Source organism: Haliotis rubra, unplaced genomic scaffold (assembly GCF_003918875.1).
Source record: "Haliotis rubra isolate DU_JTF1 unplaced genomic scaffold, ASM391887v1 Scf70, whole genome shotgun sequence".
Classification (NCBI taxonomy): domain Eukaryota; kingdom Metazoa; phylum Mollusca; class Gastropoda; order Lepetellida; family Haliotidae; genus Haliotis; species Haliotis rubra.
In genome coordinates this window covers 1,796,614-1,815,565 of record NW_025767413.1, presented here as the reverse complement: position 1 = coordinate 1,815,565, position 18,952 = coordinate 1,796,614, and the positions used below count along the sequence as shown (strand labels likewise).

Below are 18,952 nucleotides of genomic sequence, written 5' to 3'. Positions count from 1 at the left end.
TCATATTCTCGCAATGCCTGGTCGGTTACGGCCATGTCGCTGCATGTTATGGTTATTTCGTTTTTGGCTGTATCGTGTCGCGATATCGCATCATACAAACGCTTTGTCGTGATATCGCGCGGATATCTCAAGGTGATATGCATGGAGATGACCCAAATCAGTCACCATATATTAGTGCTGAACTTGTTTCTAAACTACCGTCGTGTTCTAATACCACGTTTAACCTCAATGAAGACATGACATAACATATGTCATTTCGCGAACAATAAATTACGTTTTCCTCCGTTAAGGTCACCTGAGTCGATATTCAACATGTAAGTCTATGAAAGACAAGCATATGCATGCTAAAATAAAGAAAATATCGATTTGCGTCACATTGGTGAATACAAGCATATCAATACAGTGACGACGGCTTGCCGTGAATCAATATGAATAACAATGCAACAGTTGTAATCCATATGGGTGAGTCAGGTGCGGGTAACGCTACTCCGGACAGAATGTCAATGCAACCATGTGTCGACGTGCCAATGTAAGGCGCTGACTGAGAATAGAACCCACGATCAGCGGATCCTGCTTCGGCTTGCTAGAGGACGTGTTGAGTGACTTCCGGTTCCTCCACCTATCTCACCAACCAATCAACACTGACTATATTACACTAGAGGAGAGAGCATGAAGGGGAAACGTAACTGCTGAGAAGATAAAGCAATGACCATTACTACGGCACGTCTGGTTCAGGTAGGTTGGAACACCCAGGGTGTTTTGCACCAAAGGGGTTTCACACCCCCACCCTCTGAAAATTCCTGGATCCGCCTATTTTCGTCATTCCTAATCAGACATTCTCCACTGCTTTCGCAATGAACCAACTATACCAATCAAAAGTGTAATAAATATGTCATAACAGATTCCCACAAGAAAAGGTTACCTTTTCACAATAATCTATACGGATGCCAGCACTAGAAGTGTCATTTACACTATACCGTTGTGTGAAATTCATATATGTATATGTCCCCCTAGAGCCACCTGAATACCAAATGCAATCGCTGCTGCAGCACCGACAACGACAGCACCGGTGACGGCGTATTTCGACACCACGGTCAAGTCCTTGGGGATGAGAAATGAACTGAACTGTGTTGTTAGATGAAACAGTACGTAAGAGATGAACAGGTAAATGATGGTAGCCAGGGCAAAATTCAGAAGCGGCAGATCTACAAGATAGCCCAGCAAATCCTTTGCATTCGACTGCAGGTATATATGAAGCTGTGAGAGATACGTCTCCAGGGTGATCTTGCCCAACCAGGCAAACATATGGATGTAGTATCGCCGGAGTATCGGAAAACTGTTCCGTAACACAATGAAAACAAGTATCGGGATCATGGAAGAATAACAGTGGGTTCTGTTGTATGCATATTTTTCTTTACCCATGAACGTTGTGTACCACAGGACACCGACCGCAAGGGAAACTACGATCATGACAGTCTTGATGCCTATTTGAGTGTATTTTTCTGTCCTGGTCGTCGCTTCCTTTTCAAGTCGTTTCAATAGAGCCTCGAAGTGTGGATAGTTGTAGGCGCATAGCATCCCGGTCAGACACGCCCAATGGTCCAGTCCAGCTCTGAACTCCCATTCATGCATAATGTCGTTTTTCGTTTCGTGTAGGCCAAATATGAACCACAATGGACGAAACAGGGTTGAACATACGCCCGAGATTTCAAATATTAGGGCGTTACAAATTATAAAAGCGGCAAATTTGATCGCCATCTTGACTCTGTCCTTGTTCCAGCTATTGAGAACGCGCATGAATACATAAACACTGATGAACCAGTACGTGTGCATGGCGCAGATGTAGTACAACATGTACTCGTTGTTGGTTGTCATGAGGACGAAAATAACGAGGAAGTTCAGTCTGAACATCATTTTTATAATTCGCCATAGGGAAAAGTCGTTTCTGATCCAGAAGAAGGAAAAGTTGCCTGAAACACAGAAAGGTGAGCGTTTAAGGAGACAACTGTCAAGAAAAATGCATGAAATTTACAAATGAAGGATCAATATATATATATGCATCTGTGTCTAACTGTTGATACTAAATGGAAGTAAGTTGACATCGTATTGAATATGCAATAGACAAGCAATGAGGCCAGATATGGTTATGTTTCATTGAATCTCTATGTCTCTATGTCAGACGGACGCGTTTGAGTCACCCAATAAACCAACACAGTACACACCTATTTCCACTTTGCAGTGTTATCTTACTCTAACAACACCCTGAACACTGCCTCATTACATCGGTAACATCACCCGTTATTCCATCCATGCCTTGGAAATAAAACAACCTCTTCAGCAAGCAAACATCGATAACCGAAGCTTACAAAGGGAACCCTTTCCACCATCTATAGTGATTCCTGTCATAAATACAGCGAATCCTGCCATGTAGAATGAATCCCCCACATCATTTACCGAATCCTCCCATTTAGAATGGAACCCTCCCTACCGCTAGCAAAACCGGTCATTTATAGGGCTGTGCAATATTACCGGTAAACCGGTATATACCGGTACAGTATCTCGCGATACGATATTCGCGATATGGTTCAGATTCTGCAATATAGTGGGTCATCCAGAGTTAGCTCCCTTTGAATTATCTGCCCTTGATTTCCATAGCAGAAAATGTGATCTAAAAGTGCCAAATATATTTTTATTTCTGTTGGTTTCATGTAACATATTACAAGTGGAAGTGTCATTATAAGTGGCTCCAAAAGTGCCAAATATTCTACCAAATGCATTACATTTTGTGGGTTTCAATATGTATTGCAAGTTCGCTTAAGTTATTGCAATATATCGCAATATGAAAATCAGGGCAATATCCAGCCCTAGTCATTTAGAATGAAACCCTCCATATCACCTACCGAATCCTGTCATTTAGTATTAACCCTCCATATCACCTACCGAATCCTGTCATTTAGTATTAACCCTCCACATCACCTACCGAATCCTGTCATTTAGAATGAAACCCTCCACATCACCTACGGAATCCTGTCATTTAGAATGAAACCCTCCATATCACCTACCGAATCCTGTCATTTAGTATTAACCCTCCATATCACCTACAGAATCCTGTCATTTAGTATTAAACCCTCCATATCACCTACCGAATCCTGTCATTTAGTATTAACCCTCCATATCACCTACCGAATCCTGTCATTTAGTATTAACCCTCCATATCACCTACCGAATCCTGTCATTTAGTATTAACCCTCCACATCACCTACCGAATCCTGTCATTTAGTATTAACCCTCCATATCACCTACCGAATCCTGTCATTTAGTATTAACCCTCCATATCACCTACCGAATCCTGTCATTTAGTATTAACCCTCCACATCACCTACCGAATCCTGTCATTTAGAATGAAACCCTCCACATCATCTACCGAATCCTGTCATTTAGAATGAAACCCTCCACATCACCTACCGAATCCTGTCATTTAGTATTAAACCCTCCATATCACCTACGAATCCTGTCATTTAGTATTAAACCCTCCATATCACCTACGAATCTTGTCATTTAGTATTAAACCCTCCATATCACCTACGAATCCTGTCATTTAGTATTAACCCTCCATATCACCTACCGAATCCTGTCATTTAGTATTAACCCTCCATATCACCTACCGAATCCTGTCATTTAGTATTAACCCTCCACATCACCTACCGAATCCTGTCATTTAGTATTAACCCTCCATATCACCTACCGAATCCTGTCATTTAGTATTAACCCTCCATATCACCTACCGAATCCTGTCATTTAGTATTAACCCTCCACATCACCTACCGAATCCTGTCATTTAGAATGAAACCCTCCACATCATCTACCGAATCCTGTCATTTAGAATGAAACCCTCCACATCACCTACCGAATCCTGTCATTTAGTATTAAACCCTCCATATCACCTACGAATCCTGTCATTTAGTATTAAACCCTCCATATCACCTACGAATCTTGTCATTTAGTATTAAACCCTCCATATCACCTACGAATCCTGTTATTTAGTATTAAACCCTCCATATCACATACGAATCCTGTCATTTAGTATTAACCCTCCATATCACCTACCGAATCCTGTCATTTAGTATTAAACCCTCCATATCACCTACGAATCCTGTCATTTAGTATTAACCCTCCATATCACCTACGAATCCTGTTGTTCAGAATGAAACCTTCCATACTGATTCCTGTAATTAAGAATGGTCCTTCCCCACCCCTTGACGATTCCTGTCAGTGGAACCGCTTCCTGCTACGTACCGAATCCTGTCATCCAGACATAACAGGCGATGTAGACTCGAATCCAGTTGTACCACTCCTTGGCCGCGAAGTAGTGGTACCACACAAACATCACCTGCATCCAGCCCTTCCACTCCTCCGTCTGCTCCCTGGACAGACAACGTAACCGTTCACAATGATTATTGTCTCGTCTCTTACTCTGCGTTATTTGTACGGTGCCTTGTGTGTTTGTCCTCCGCAGGAATCCTAACCGGAAGCCCACAAAATTGACGCCATGTTTAAATTTGGCACATTATGTTATTCATGCTTTGTCAGTCATGTGTATGTGTTTTAACGGTACATTCAGCACTCTTTCAGCTCTATGACGGCGGCCTGGAAATATTCAAACTGGGCCTGATTGGCTCATAGTGCCACGTGTGATCCAAGGGTATCGCAATACTTAAAGGTACCATTCGTCTCATGTTTAGATCTCACACCAGACAATCCAGTGAGTGATATTAAGAAGCTTATGGCGATGACATCCAATCATCCGATTCATTTAGCAGTCCCTAACGACCAGCCCGGAATGACCACGGTCCTGAACGTTATTGTCTTGAGAGTATGGTCGTTGTAGTCGTTAATGACGGTAACATTAATGATATTATGGAAGACCACCACCACAATGGCCTTCGCCGTCTCACCACCAGCATAATCAACTACTCTGCCTTTAACAGATACACAGATTACCATTATCGGCATGTGCATTACAGACGCTCATTGCTATGTAGTATCTACTCCTAAGACTTTAACGCCATAGAGAAACTAAAGGATGCAATAAAGAACTAATCTTTTTCAGTGAGTGAGATAATATTAATATTTAGCGCCACACTGCAATATTTCAGCCATATCGTGACGAGAACGATTTCTATTTTAAAGATCCTAATCATATTCAAACTTCAAACTTGCACTGCTTTGAAATTGCGGAGGACAGCGCGTGTATCTAGCGCGAATCTGTCGCTTATCTGTTGTAATAAATCTGCATGGTTCTAAAAAGCAGATTTTTAAGGGAGCAAGTGTCTTTTTTCAACACCTGATCTTTTGTAATTAGCCGGCGTAGAGTGGAGGCGTCTTACCTGTTAAGAATGATATCCTTAGTTGGCTTGATGGTGAACACACACGCTACGAGGAACAGAAGGAACACCAGGAACAGGTAGGTGTCCCGATTGTACACGCGGGGCATGGCCGGGAACACCTGCAGAAAACACGTGATTTAGTACGTACCCTTCAGTGTCATCAAATACAAAACTGTAGTTAGCAGGTGAGTGGGGTTTGTTTAACACCGCATTGAGTGAGTGAGTGAGTTTAGTTTTACGCCGCATTCAGCAATATTCCAGCTATATGGCGGCGGTCTGTAAATAATCGAGTCTGAACCAGACAATCCTGTGATCAACAGCATGAGCATCGATCTGCGCAATTGGAAACCGATGACATGTGATGCAGCTATTCACTGATATCTAAGAGCTAGGGATAAAACGGTATACCGCGGTATTAGTAGAACCACGGTATTTTGCCTTTGGTTAGGCGTACCGTAATGCAATCCAAAAATTCGGTATTACGGTTTTCGTACCGTCATTTTTGTTAACCTTTTCTAGAAAACAAATCATTTTGTCAAAATCTATCTAGGTTTGGCACTTGTCAATTTTCTGCATTATGATCACGTGATGTACCGAACCGAAACGGACCGAACCGAAGACCTTGTACCGCAATACGCACCGTGGTAAAAGCGTATCGTTTCACCCCTACTAAGAACATGGGGATGACCATTCCATAATCATAACCAGCATTCGAACCCACTGTCATAGGTTTCTCTCACACCCAAGGGAGACGACTCTGCGCAGCGAATAGTCGCGCCTTTGATGAATGGTAACACGTGTCCGAACAGAATCATGGCGAACAAAGCTTAACTGATTTGATAGGACAAACATTCGTGGGGAAATAATATTTACCTTACGTCAGATCCTTTATGTTATAGTCTCTGCTCATGTGGAATCAATATTTAGTGGACAAAAGAACGTAATGTGTCAGTTGGGTTGTGTTCAACAAAAGATTGAGCAGTTTTTCAGTAATCGAGTTGACTAGGAAACTTTATCAGTTCATCTGCCAAATTTTATGTCTAAAGAGGTTTTTCATTATCTCTGATGGATATAATGTCCTCGATTAGTTACTTTACTTATATTTTTATTACAATGCATTCTGTCCCATCATTTTCCTTCAATGTGTGAATGATATTACGTGGCACAGCTGGCAATATCAGTGTCGTCTACGTGGTGTAACACCTTGTAAATATATGTATCCCACAACAGTGGGTAAAGAATGAGCAACGATGTGCATCGACGGGAACGGTGGCCTCCAAACAGACAGGTCCTATCCGATCCTTATTTAAGTCTACTCTGTGAACAAGCGTAGTGCTATTATTCAACCAAGCAATCCTCAAGGGGAGTTATGAGACGAAAGCCATGCTGAAAATGCATTATATCATTCTACTTCGCATGAAAAACTCTCCTTTGTTTTGTTTGTTGTTGTTACTGTTTGGGGAAATTGGATTCAGCAATATTCGAGCTATGTGACGGCGTTCTTTAATAATGGACCTGATGGACGAGTGATTGGCATTAAAAGCAATGTTCCTTAAAATTGCTGACACGAAATCAACTATGGTCGGGAGCATGACCATCAGGTTTGTTAATCGGCTCCGACGACAATCATAGGTTGTTTGGACCCTATTCCAACCTGGCTTCTCTGCGGTTTTACCATTGAGTGAATATCTAATTACTGAATATATACTAACGTGCCGTTTTGGAAGATTGCAAAGGACATACCTTGATGTAATCACAGAAGAAGTAATACCCCATGATGGCACCAAATACAATTACGTATTTGAGGAAAGCATCAAACGTTGGAGGGGGCGGAGGTGAGGGTGTCTTCTTGGTTTGGACGCTTTCGTTGTCGTTCCCTTTGTCAACGTTTGAGTCGTTACCATTTTTAACCTCTACTGCAACGTGATTGGAGACTGGCTTTGTGTCATGCGTTCTTTCCACATCCGGTTCCGGTTGGGCTTGTTTGCCTCTGACGAAGGAGCGTGGCAGTCTGACTGCATATAGGAACGTCACGCCGACGTAGATAATAAATAACGTCAACTGACACAAAGTGACTTCGTGGTGTGGCTGCCTGTGATCGTCAAACACAACGCCCTTGTCAGACGTGAGTCCCGCCATGCTTTTCTTTATGACTCGATCGACGAAGTGACTCCCCATGGACTGAAACAGATAGCATTGGGATGATTGTATGTAATTATTTCAGAATGATTTCGTGGATTCGAATCCCGGATTCTACGTGTTTTGACCCGTAACCGCACAGCCTGTACCCTTGACCATACACCCTGCCCAACACATCACCACGTGCCTTAAACCCTGGTACAGTGGCGGATCGTAGGGGGTGGGGTGTCACCCCCACCCCCCACCCCTTTGAAAAAGACCACATTGAAGTTAATGTTTTGCAATGGCAGAGCCAAGGTGGGGTTCACCTGAAACACACACACACACACACACACACACACACACACGCTCGATCCGCCTATGCTGCTTCACATAATAACAATGGCTCAGATTGTAGTTACACCCTTTATTCTCTTCATCCTGGTCAACACAATAACCGTGAGTATTGTTTACACCCTACACACTCCCTAGCACCTGTACCTGGGTGTTTATTCTCTTCATCCTGGTCAACACAATAACCGTGAGTATTGTTTACACCCTTCCTAGCACCTTTACCTGTGTGTTTATTCTCTTCATCCTGGTCAACACAATAACCGTGAGTATTGTTTACACCCTACACCCTCCCTAGCACCTGTACCTGTGTGTTTATTCTCTTCATCCTGGTCAACACAATAACCGTGAGTATTGTTTACACCCTACACCCTCCCTAGCACCTGCACCTGTGTGTATTCTCTTCATCCTGGTCAACACAATAACCGTGAGTATTGTTTACACCCTACACCCTCCCTAGCACCTGTACCTGTGTGTTTATTCTCTTCATCCTGGTCAACACAATAACCGTGAGTATTGTTTACACCCTACACCCTCCCTAGCACCTGTACCTGTGTGTTTATTCTCTTCATCCTGGTCAACACAATAACCGTGAGTATTGTTTACACCCTACACCCTCCCTAGCACCTGTACCTGTGTGTTTATTCTCTTCATCCTGGTCAACACAATAACCGTGAGTATTGTTTACACCCTACACCCTCCCTAGCACCTGTACCTGTGTGTTTATTCTCTTCATCCTGGTCAACACAATAACCGTGAGTATTGTTTACACCCTACACCCTCCCTAGCACCTGCACCTGTACCTGTGTGTTTATTCTCTTCATCCTGGTCAACACAATAACCGTGAGTATTGTTATTGTTTACCCTCCCTAGCACCTGTACCTACACCCTCCCCTGGTCAACACAATAACCGTAGCACCTGTCCCTACACCTGTACCTGTGTGTTTATTCTCTTCATCCTGGTCAACACAATAACCGTGAGTATTGTTTACACCCTACACCCTCCCTAGCACCTGTACCTGTGTGTTTATTCTCTTCATCCTGGTCAACACAATAACCGTGAGTATTGTTTACACCCTACACCCTCCCTAGCACCTGTACCTGTGTGTTTATTCTCTTCATCCTGGTCAACACAATAACCGTGAGTATTGTTTACACCCTACACCCTCCCTAGCACCTGTACCTGTGTGTTTATTCTCTTCATCCTGGTCAACACAATAACCGTGAGTATTGTTTACACCCTACACCCTCCCTAACACCTGTACCTGTGTGTTTATTCTCTTCATCCTGGTCAACACAATCCTGGTATTGTTTACAACACCCTCCTAACCCTATTGTTTCATCCTGGTCACACCTCCGTGAGTACACCCTCCCTCCCTAACACCTGTACCTGTGTGTTTATTCTCTTCATCCTGGTCAACACAATAACCGTGAGTATTGTTTACACCCTACTAAACACAGCACCTCAAAAACAATACCTGTGCTTATGAGTTTACACCCAACGTGCTGCTCAAAACAATAGCTGTGCTAATGAGTTTACACCCAACGTCCTGCTTAAAAACAATACCTGTGCTAGTGAGTTTACACCCAACGTCCTGCTTAAAAACAATACCTGTGCTTATGAGTTTACACCCAACGTCCTGCTTAAAAACAATACCTGTGCTAGTGAGTTTACACCCAACGTTCTGCTTAGAACAATACCTGTGCTAATGAGCTTACACCCAACGTCCTGCTTAAAAACAATACCTGTGCTAGTGAGCTTACACCCAACGTCCTGCTTAAAAACAATACTTGTGCTATTGAGTTTACACACAACGTCCTGCTCAAGAACAATACCTGTGCTAGTGAGTTTACACACAACGTCCTGCTTAAAAACAATACCTGTGCTAGTGAGTTTACACCCAACGTCCTGCTCAAAAACAACACCTGTGCTATTGAGTTTACACCCAACGTCCTGCTAAAAAACAATACCTGTGCTAGTGAGTTTACACACAACGTCCTGCTTAAAAACAATAGCTGTGCTAGTGAGTTTACAGACAACGTCCTGCTTAAAAACAATACCTGTGTTAGTGAGTTTACACACAACGTCCTGCTCAAAAACAACACCTGTGCTATTGAGTTTATACACAACGTCCTGCTCAAAAACAATACCTGTCCTAGTGAGTTTACACCCAACGTCCTGCTAAAAAACAATACCTGTGCTAGTGAGTTTACACACAACGTCCTGCTTAAAAACAATACCTGTGCTAGTGAGTTTACACACAACGTCCTGCTCAAAAACAACACCTGTGCTAGTGAGTTTATACACAACGTCCTGCTATAAAACAATACCTGTCCTAGTGAGTTTACACACAACGTCCTGCTAAAAAACAATACCTGTGCTAGTGAGTTTACAGACAACGTCCTGCTTAAAAACAATACCTGTGCTAGTGAGTTTACACACAACGTCCTGCTTAAAAATAATACCTGTGCTAGTGAGTTTACACACAACGTCCTGCTATAAAACAATACCTGTGCTAGTGAGTTTACACCCAACGTCCTGCTCAAAAACAATACATGTGCTAGTGAGTTTACACACAACGTCCTGCCAAAAAACAATACCTGTGCTAGTGAGTTTACACCCAACGTCCTCCCCAAAAACAATACCCCTGCTAGTGAGTTTACACACAACGTCCTGTTTAAAAACAATACCTGTGCTAGTGAGTGTTGTGTATTTGAATCTTATACACAAGGCCGTGGCCGAACAGAACACAAAATACCATGACTTCTACGTCGAGCGTTTACTCAGGAAGTGGGGGTTACAAGCAGGGGTCCCCAAGGGACGAAACTCTAATCAGCTTGCCGCTACCGTCACATAAGGCTGCAGGAGTTGTCTCCCATACATGTATCTGCCACACAAGCCCATACACTACAGTGAGTTTACACACAACGTCCTGTTTAAAAACAATACCTGTGCAAGTGAGTGTTGTGTATTTGAATCTTATACACAAGGCCGTGGCCGAACAGAACACAAAATACCATGACTTCTACGTCGAGCGTTTTTCAGGAAGTGGGGGTTACAAGCAGGGTCCCCAAGGGACGAAACTCTAATCAGCTTGCCGCTACCGTCACATAAGGCTGCAGGAGTTGTCTCCAATACATGTATCTGCCACACAAGCCCATACACTACAGTGAGTTTACACCCAACGTCCTGCTTGAAAAAAATACCTGTGCTAGTGAGTTTACACACAACGTCCTGCTAAAAACAGTACCTGTGCTATTGAGTTTACACCCAACGTTCTGCTTAGAATAATACCTGTGCTAATGAGCTTACACTCAACGTCCTGCTTAAAAACAATATTTGTGCTTATGAGTTTACACACAACGTCCTGCTGAAAAGTAGTACCTGTGCTATTGAGTTTACACACAACGTCCTGTTTAAAAACAATACCTGTGCTAGTGAGTTTACACACAACGTCCTGCTTGAAAACAATACCTGTGCTAGTGAGTTTACACACAACGTCCTGCTTAAAAACAATACCTGTGCTAGTGAGTTTACACCCAACGTCCTGCTAAAAAACAATACCTGTGCTAGTGAGTTTACAGACAACGTCCTGCTTAAAAACAATACCTGTGCTAGTGAGTTTACAGACAACGTCCTGCTTAAAAACAATACCTGTGCTAGTGAGTTTACACACAACGTCCTGCTATAAAACAATACCTGTGCTAGTGAGTTTACACCCAACGTCCTGCTCAAAAACAATACATGTGCTAGTGAGTTTACACACAACGTCCTGCCAAAAAACAATACCTGTGCTAGTGAGTTTACACCCAACGTCCTCCCCAAAAACAATACCCCTGCTAGTGAGTTTACACACAACGTCCTGTTTAAAAACAATACCTGTGCTAGTGAGTGTTGTGTATTTGAATCTTATACACAAGGCCGTGGCCGAACAGAACACAAAATACCATGACTTCTACGTCGAGCGTTTACTCAGGAAGTGGGGGTTACAAGCAGGGGTCCCCAAGGGACGAAACTCTAATCAGCTTGCCGCTACCGTCACATAAGGCTGCAGGAGTTGTCTCCCATACATGTATCTGCCACACAAGCCCATACACTACAGTGAGTTTACACACAACGTCCTGTTTAAAAACAATACCTGTGCAAGTGAGTGTTGTGTATTTGAATCTTATACACAAGGCCGTGGCCGAACAGAACACAAAATACCATGACTTCTACGTCGAGCGTTTACTCAGGAAGTGGGGGTTACAAGCAGGGGTCCCCAAGGGACGAAACTCTAATCAGCTTGCCGCTACCGTCACATAAGGCTGCAGGAGTTGTCTCCAATACATGTATCTGCCACACAAGCCCATACACTACAGTGAGTTTACACCCAACGTCCTGCTTGAAAAAAATACCTGTGCTAGTGAGTTTACACACAACGTCCTGCTAAAACAGTACCTGTGCTATTGAGTTTACACCCAACGTTCTGCTTAGAATAATACCTGTGCTAATGAGCTTACACTCAACGTCCTGCTTAAAAACAATATGTGTGCTTATGAGTTTACACACAACGTCCTGCTGAAAAGTAGTACCTGTGCTATTGAGTTTACACACAACGTCCTGTTTAAAAACAATACCTGTGCTAGTGAGTTTACACACAACGTCCTGCTTGAAAACAATACCTGTGCTAGTGAGTTTACACACAACGTCCTGCTTAAAAACAATACCTGTGCTAGTGAGTTTACACCCAACGTCCTGCTTAAAAACAACACCTGTGCTATTGAGTTTATACACAACGTCCTGCTCAAAAACAATACCTGTCCTAGTGAGTTTACACACAACGTCCTGCTAAAAAACAATACCTGTGCTAGTGAGTTTACAGACAACGTCCTGCTTAAAAACAATACCTGTGCTAGTGAGTTTACACACAACGTCCTGCTTAAAAACAATACCTGTGCTAGTGAGTTTACACACAACGTCCTGCTATAAAACAATACCTGTGCTAGTGAGTTTACACCCAACGTCCTGCTCAAAAACAATACATGTGCTAGTGAGTTTACACACAACGTCCTGCCAAAAAACAATACCTGTGCTAGTGAGTTTACACCCAACGTCCTCCCCAAAAACAATACCCCCCGCTACTAGTGAGTTTACACACAACGTCCTGTTTAAAAAACAATACCTGTGCTAGTGAGTGTTGTGTATTTGAATCTTATACACAAGGCCGTGGCCGAACAGAACACAAAATACCATGACTTCTACGTCGAGCGTTTACTCAGGAAGTGGGGTTACAAGCAGGGGTCCCCAAGGGACGAAACTCTAATCAGCTTGCCGCTACCGTCACATAAGGCTGCAGGAGTTGTCTCCAATACATGTATCTGCCACACAAGCCCATACACTACAGTGAGTTTACACCCAACGTCCTGCTTGAAAAAATACCTGTGCTAGTGAGTTTACACACAACGTGCTACTAACACAACGTCCTGCTAAAAGTACCTGTGCTATTGAGTTTACACCCAACGTTCTGCTTAGAATAATACCTGTGAGCTCTGCTTTACCTGAGTCCTACACTCAACGTCCCGAGTTTACACACAACGTCCTGCTGAAAAGAAGTAGTACCTGTGGTGAGTTTACACACAACGTCCCGCTCAAAAACAATACCTGTGCTAGTGAGTTTACACCCAACGTCCCGCTTAAAAACAATACCTGTGCTAGTGAGTTTACACAAACGTCCTGCTATAAAAACAATACCTGTGCTAGTGAGTTTACACCCAACGTCCTGCTTAAAAACAACACCTGTGCTAGTGAGTTTACACACAACGTCCTGCTCAAAACAATACCTGTCCTAGTGAGTTTACACACAACGTCCTGCTAAAAACAATACCTGTGCTAGTGAGTTTACAGACAACGTCCTGCTTAAAACAATACCTGTGCTAGTGAGTTTACAGACAACGTCCTGCTTAAAACAATACCTGTGCTAGTGAGTTTACACACAACGTCCTGCTATAAAACAATACCTGTGCTAGTGAGTTTACACACAACGTCCTGCTCAAAAACAATACATGTACTAGTGAGTTTACACACAACGTCCTGCCAAAAAACAATACCTGTGCTAGTGAGTTTACACCCAACGTCCTTCCCAAAAACAATACCCCTGCTAGTGAGTTTACACACAACGTCCTGTTTAAAAACAATACCTGTGCTAGTGAGTGTTGTGTATTTGAATCTTATACACAAGGCCGTGGCCGAACAGAACACAAAATACCATGACTTCTACGTCGAGCGTTTACTCAGGAAGTGGGGGTTACAAGCAGGGGTCCCCAAGGGACGAAACTCTAATCAGCTTGCCGCTACCGTCACATAAGGCTGCAGGAGTTGTCTCCAATACATGTATCTGCCACACAAGCCCATACACTACAGTGAGTTTACACCCAACGTCCTGCTTGAAAAAAATACCTGTGCTAGTGAGTTTACACACAACGTCCTGCTAAAAACAGTACCTGTGCTATTGAGTTTACACCCAACGTTCTGCTTAGAATAATACCTGTGCTAATGAGCTTACACTCAACGTCCTGCTTAAAAACAATATGTGTGCTTATGAGTTTACACACAACGTCCTGCTGAAAAGTAGTACCTGTGCTATTGAGTTTACACACAACGTCCTGTTTAAAAACAATACCTGTGCTAGTGGGTTTACACCAAACGTGCCGCTCAAAAACAATACCTGTGCTAGTGAGTTTACACACAACGTCCTGCTAAAAAACAATAGCTGTGCTAGTGAGTTTACACCCAACGTCCTGCTTAAAAACAATACCTGTGCTAGTGAGTTTACACCCAACGTCCTGCTATAAAACAATAGCTGTGCTTGTGAGTTTACACCCAACGTCCTGCTTAAAAACAATACCTGTGTTAGTGAGTTTACACACAACGTCCTGCTAACAAACAATACCTGTGCTAGTGAGTTTACACACAACGTCTTGCTCAAAAACAATACCAGTGCTAGTGAGTTTACACCCAACGTCCTGCTAAAAAACAATACCTGTGCTAGTGAGTTTACACTCAACGTCCTGCTTAAAAACAATACCTGTCCTAGTGAGTTTACACACAACGTCCTGCTTAAAAAAAATAACTGTGCTAGTAACTTTACACACAACGTCCTGCTAAAAAACAGTACCTGTGCTAGTGAGTTTACACCCAACATGCTGCTCAAAAACAATACCTGTGCTAGTGAGTTTACACCCAATGTTCTGCTCAAAAACAATACCTGTGCTAGTGAGTTTACACCCAACGTCCTGCTCAAAAACAATACCTGTGCTAGTGAGTTTACACACAACGTCCTGCTAAAAATCAATACCTGTGCTAGTGAGTTTACACCCACGTCCTGCTAAAAAACAATACCTGTGCTAGTGAGTTTACACACTGCACAATTCCTGTGCGTTTGAGTTTTATACCAAAGAGGAAAACGATTACATCCCATTGGTTTCTGCGTATCCTATACAATAGGTTGAGGATTTCACAGTAATGGAGTAGACCTGACGGTTCAGTGGGTACGGCAGTTGGTCGGGGAACATACGTCATGGTGTGGACACCCGTTAACGTTACTATAGGTTGTGGCCCAGAAGCTGTATAACCCACTAACGTTACTATCGGTTGTGGCCCAGAAGCTGTATAACCCACTAACGTTACTATCGGTTGTGGCCCAGAAGCTGTATAACCCACTAACGTTACTATCGGTTGTGGCCCAGAAGCTGTATAACCCACTAACGTTACTATCGGTTGTGGCCCAGAAGCTGTTTAACCCACTAACGTTACTATCGGTTGTGGCCCAGAAGCTGTATAACCCACTAACGTTACTATCGGTTGTGGCCCAGAAGCTGTATAACCCACTAACGTTACTATAGGTTGTGGCCCAGAAGCTGTATAACCCACTAACGTTACTATCGGTTGTGGCCCAGAAGCTGTATAACCCACTAACGTTACTATAGGTTGTGGCCCAGAAGCTGTATAACCCACTAACGTTACTATAGGTTGTGGCCCAGAAGCTGTATAACCCACTAACGTTACTATCGGTTATGCCCCCGGCCAAGCTATATCCATATCCCTGTTCACGACTAGACCAGGTAAACCTGTGAATGAAATCATTAGCAACAATTCACGCCTTTGGTAAACTTTTACACGCAATTTTCGCGAAGTTACCTGACCACCTGACACATTTGAGTTGGTTAGTTTTTACGATTTTTACGACATCTACCGTACCCGCTGTAGTAAGCGCCCTGGGCCTCCTTTCACAAAGCACTAAGATGATCGTAAGTCACCAAGTTAACCTTAGTGTAATGTTAAAGAATGGGAGTTCAGGTAAACCTTAGTAAAGGTTGCTTCGAGAAAGGAGCCCCTGGTCCAGTTAACGCCCCAGTGACCAAATCAACCAGCAGGTGACCATGGATCACGGACCGAAAATGTGCAATACAGACATTCCACATTCAACACTACACATTTCCGTGTGGAAAACTGGAGCTCGGTAGACGTATATCATTGCCTATGTAACTATTGCTGAAAATCTTTCGTTTTAATCGACTTGTAGGTTTAAGCATATTTTCATTTCTAAAGAAACATTGATCTGTACAGAAGCAAAACAAGCTACGCAAATACCCCTTATGAATATAACTTCACTACAGCTTGTTTTTATAACAGATTGTACTGACCAAATGCATACAAAATGAAATACATCCTTTACAGAGTAAATAGAGCTACTGAACCAATTCTAACCCGGATCTGCACGGGTGGCTTTCGACAGTGACGTCTTTATCCATGTTTGAAGCAGATCTTGTGAGTGAACCCTCCTCCCTCTCTGTAAACACATTTAACCCGTAACCCCTATAGAGGCCAATACGGTATCTGTTGTATGGATGATTTGTACACACGGTTCCCACCACAGGTGGTAGAGGCTGGGAATCTCTAATACAGTTTAACACGTGTACATGCCTTTGCCACGAGGTCGTCCCGAGATGACAATGACTGCAATACATCTCCATCTGATCTCATTCTCACCGGAGTAACATACGGTATAAAGAAGTCTAGCAATAGCACGGTGGTAGGTAAAATACTGAACAACCGCTATATATCTGTCATTCATGTGATATAGACAACCGCCGTTATAATCACTATAAATATACTATGCAGGTAAAGCTGTCAGACTAACATCTAGTCTTTGAAAATATATAACTGAGATAAACACAAACACTAAAACTGAAAAGAAAAACCTATATTTAGAACATGCCCGAAAATCTAGACTTGCTCTAGGGTAGCGGCCTTGCTAGGTATAGGGGCCTTACAGTTAAGGGCTGGCAAGAAGGGAAAGTGGTATGGCTCGGGGAGAGAGTGTTTGCTAATCGTTTGTTGGTATAGGAAATATGTCTGAAAGGTGATGTAAGGTCCACCCCCGGGTCGAGCAGGCAGCAATCGACCAGTTGTCATATCTTACCGAATGGCGATCCCATCCTAGACTTGCAAAAGTTTCTAACGTAATAATTGATAGTTTAAATGATAATTTCTAAAAAATATAAATATCCCTCTAAGGGACTCCCGTCCTCAGACCAACCGCTTATCTAGACTTGCCTCTTTAAAGGATATAATTAATATACACCCATGAGCTTAGCCTTCAGTACAACCTTGGAGCAAGGCTATCCCCACCCCAGAGCGGATGTTTACCCAATGTTCTCACGTCCCGATTTCCTTCAATATATATGGAATATTTAATGAGATTAAAAGTTTCATAGCTGTTGAAATTGGTAAATAATGCAGAATTAACACCAAAATAGACAGAAGTAACAGTTTAGATAAAGCTACAAACTGCTGGGGTTTGCTCTTCCACAAAAATGTCGAGTGACAACTTTAATGGCATGCTTCAATGAACCTTGCTGATATTTAAAATTAAGCTTGTGTGTTTGTGTGTGTGTGTGTGTGATGAATCCAAATTCGGTTGGATAGATAGATAGTTAGATAGATAAATAGATAGATAGAACTAGTGAGTAGTAGTTATATCATAGCCTTATTAACCTGTGCACCGTGCAGTGAAAATGCACGTATGACAACATTCTATGACTATGCAACAACGCTGTCATTAACAACTATTACCTGGCAAAAAACACTCACCTGGACGCTAGTCGTTCACATTAACACCATAACACCTCCGTGCATGTCCAGGTAAATACATATATGGGCACAGACTGTGTCAGGACCGATCGTTCCTGTACAAACCTGCGACTGAGGAATATTGATCAACGTTATCAACGCTATTGGCTACGTGGCCGGTAAACACTACGGTATATACCCACAACCAGGCCAGGTATATCTATGTCCTCGTGTGTCGCGTTCTGAGCTTTGAAAAGACATCTTAATACCTACCGAGTTCAGAGCTGTTCCCTGCGTGAACTTCATAAGCAGTCCTGTTTGAATGTTATCAACTTGTACGAAGTCACCAGGAAGACGACTTCTTTATGTACCGATGCCTCGATATAACGCGACCCGAAGGCCGTGTTCATGGCTGTGTGTCATTTTTGTTGCCAAGCATTCAAACCACACGAACCACACCCATAGAAGGAATTAGGTCACGGGTGGCTGGTTTACCGTCTGTGTATACACTGGGGCTTCGTTATAACGCTGTGTATGGGTCTTACTGCAATTCCGCCAGCTTCGAAGATATCTTTGTTTAATAGCCGTAGGGTGCACCTTAGAACAATTGAAACAAACGAGATCTCGTGTAATTAGCTGTCCTAAAGGTTTTAGATTACCGCTGTGCTGGGGTCAACATTAACCGGTAGCTTACGCCTGTATAAACAATGCACTAGGAACAATAGGTTTTACCCATTGGCATGTACCTGTAGACAAACGAAAGTGGATTACCAAAATCTAAGAATCACAACACTGACGCAACACGCTTTAACTAACTATCGCAATGAATATAGCTTACAGAAAATGTGTTCTCATTTTATTTTATCTATTTTATTTATGGATGTAAACCTCTGTATTATGATGAACAACTTATGGATGTCGATGTTTGCGTGAATTATGAGAAACAGTTTTCCTCATAATACAAAACTTGACATCCATACTA

The 18,952-nt window shown here is 42.7% G+C and overlaps 1 protein-coding gene across 2 annotated transcripts; it reads right to left on the bottom strand.

Annotated features, from left to right (window-relative positions):
• Positions 1 to 782: 782 nt before the first annotated feature.
• LOC124258728 (protein REDUCED WALL ACETYLATION 2-like) lies at positions 783 to 18,439 on the bottom strand. Of its 2 annotated transcripts, none has more exons than XM_046692809.1 (5): positions 18,244 to 18,439; positions 7,131 to 7,568; positions 5,388 to 5,506; positions 4,297 to 4,424; positions 783 to 1,970 (listed from the first exon to the last, which is right to left on the bottom strand). In XM_046692809.1, exons 1-5 carry the CDS (start codon positions 18,274 to 18,276, stop codon positions 991 to 993), a joined length of 1,698 nt encoding a protein of 565 aa, XP_046548765.1. In that variant the 5' UTR covers positions 18,277 to 18,439; the 3' UTR covers positions 783 to 990. The 2 variants fall into 2 exon arrangements, with proteins under 2 accessions (XP_046548765.1, XP_046548767.1); XM_046692811.1 differs by lacking the exon at positions 18,244 to 18,439 and adding an exon at positions 17,992 to 18,162.
• Positions 18,440 to 18,952: the final 513 nt, after the last annotated feature.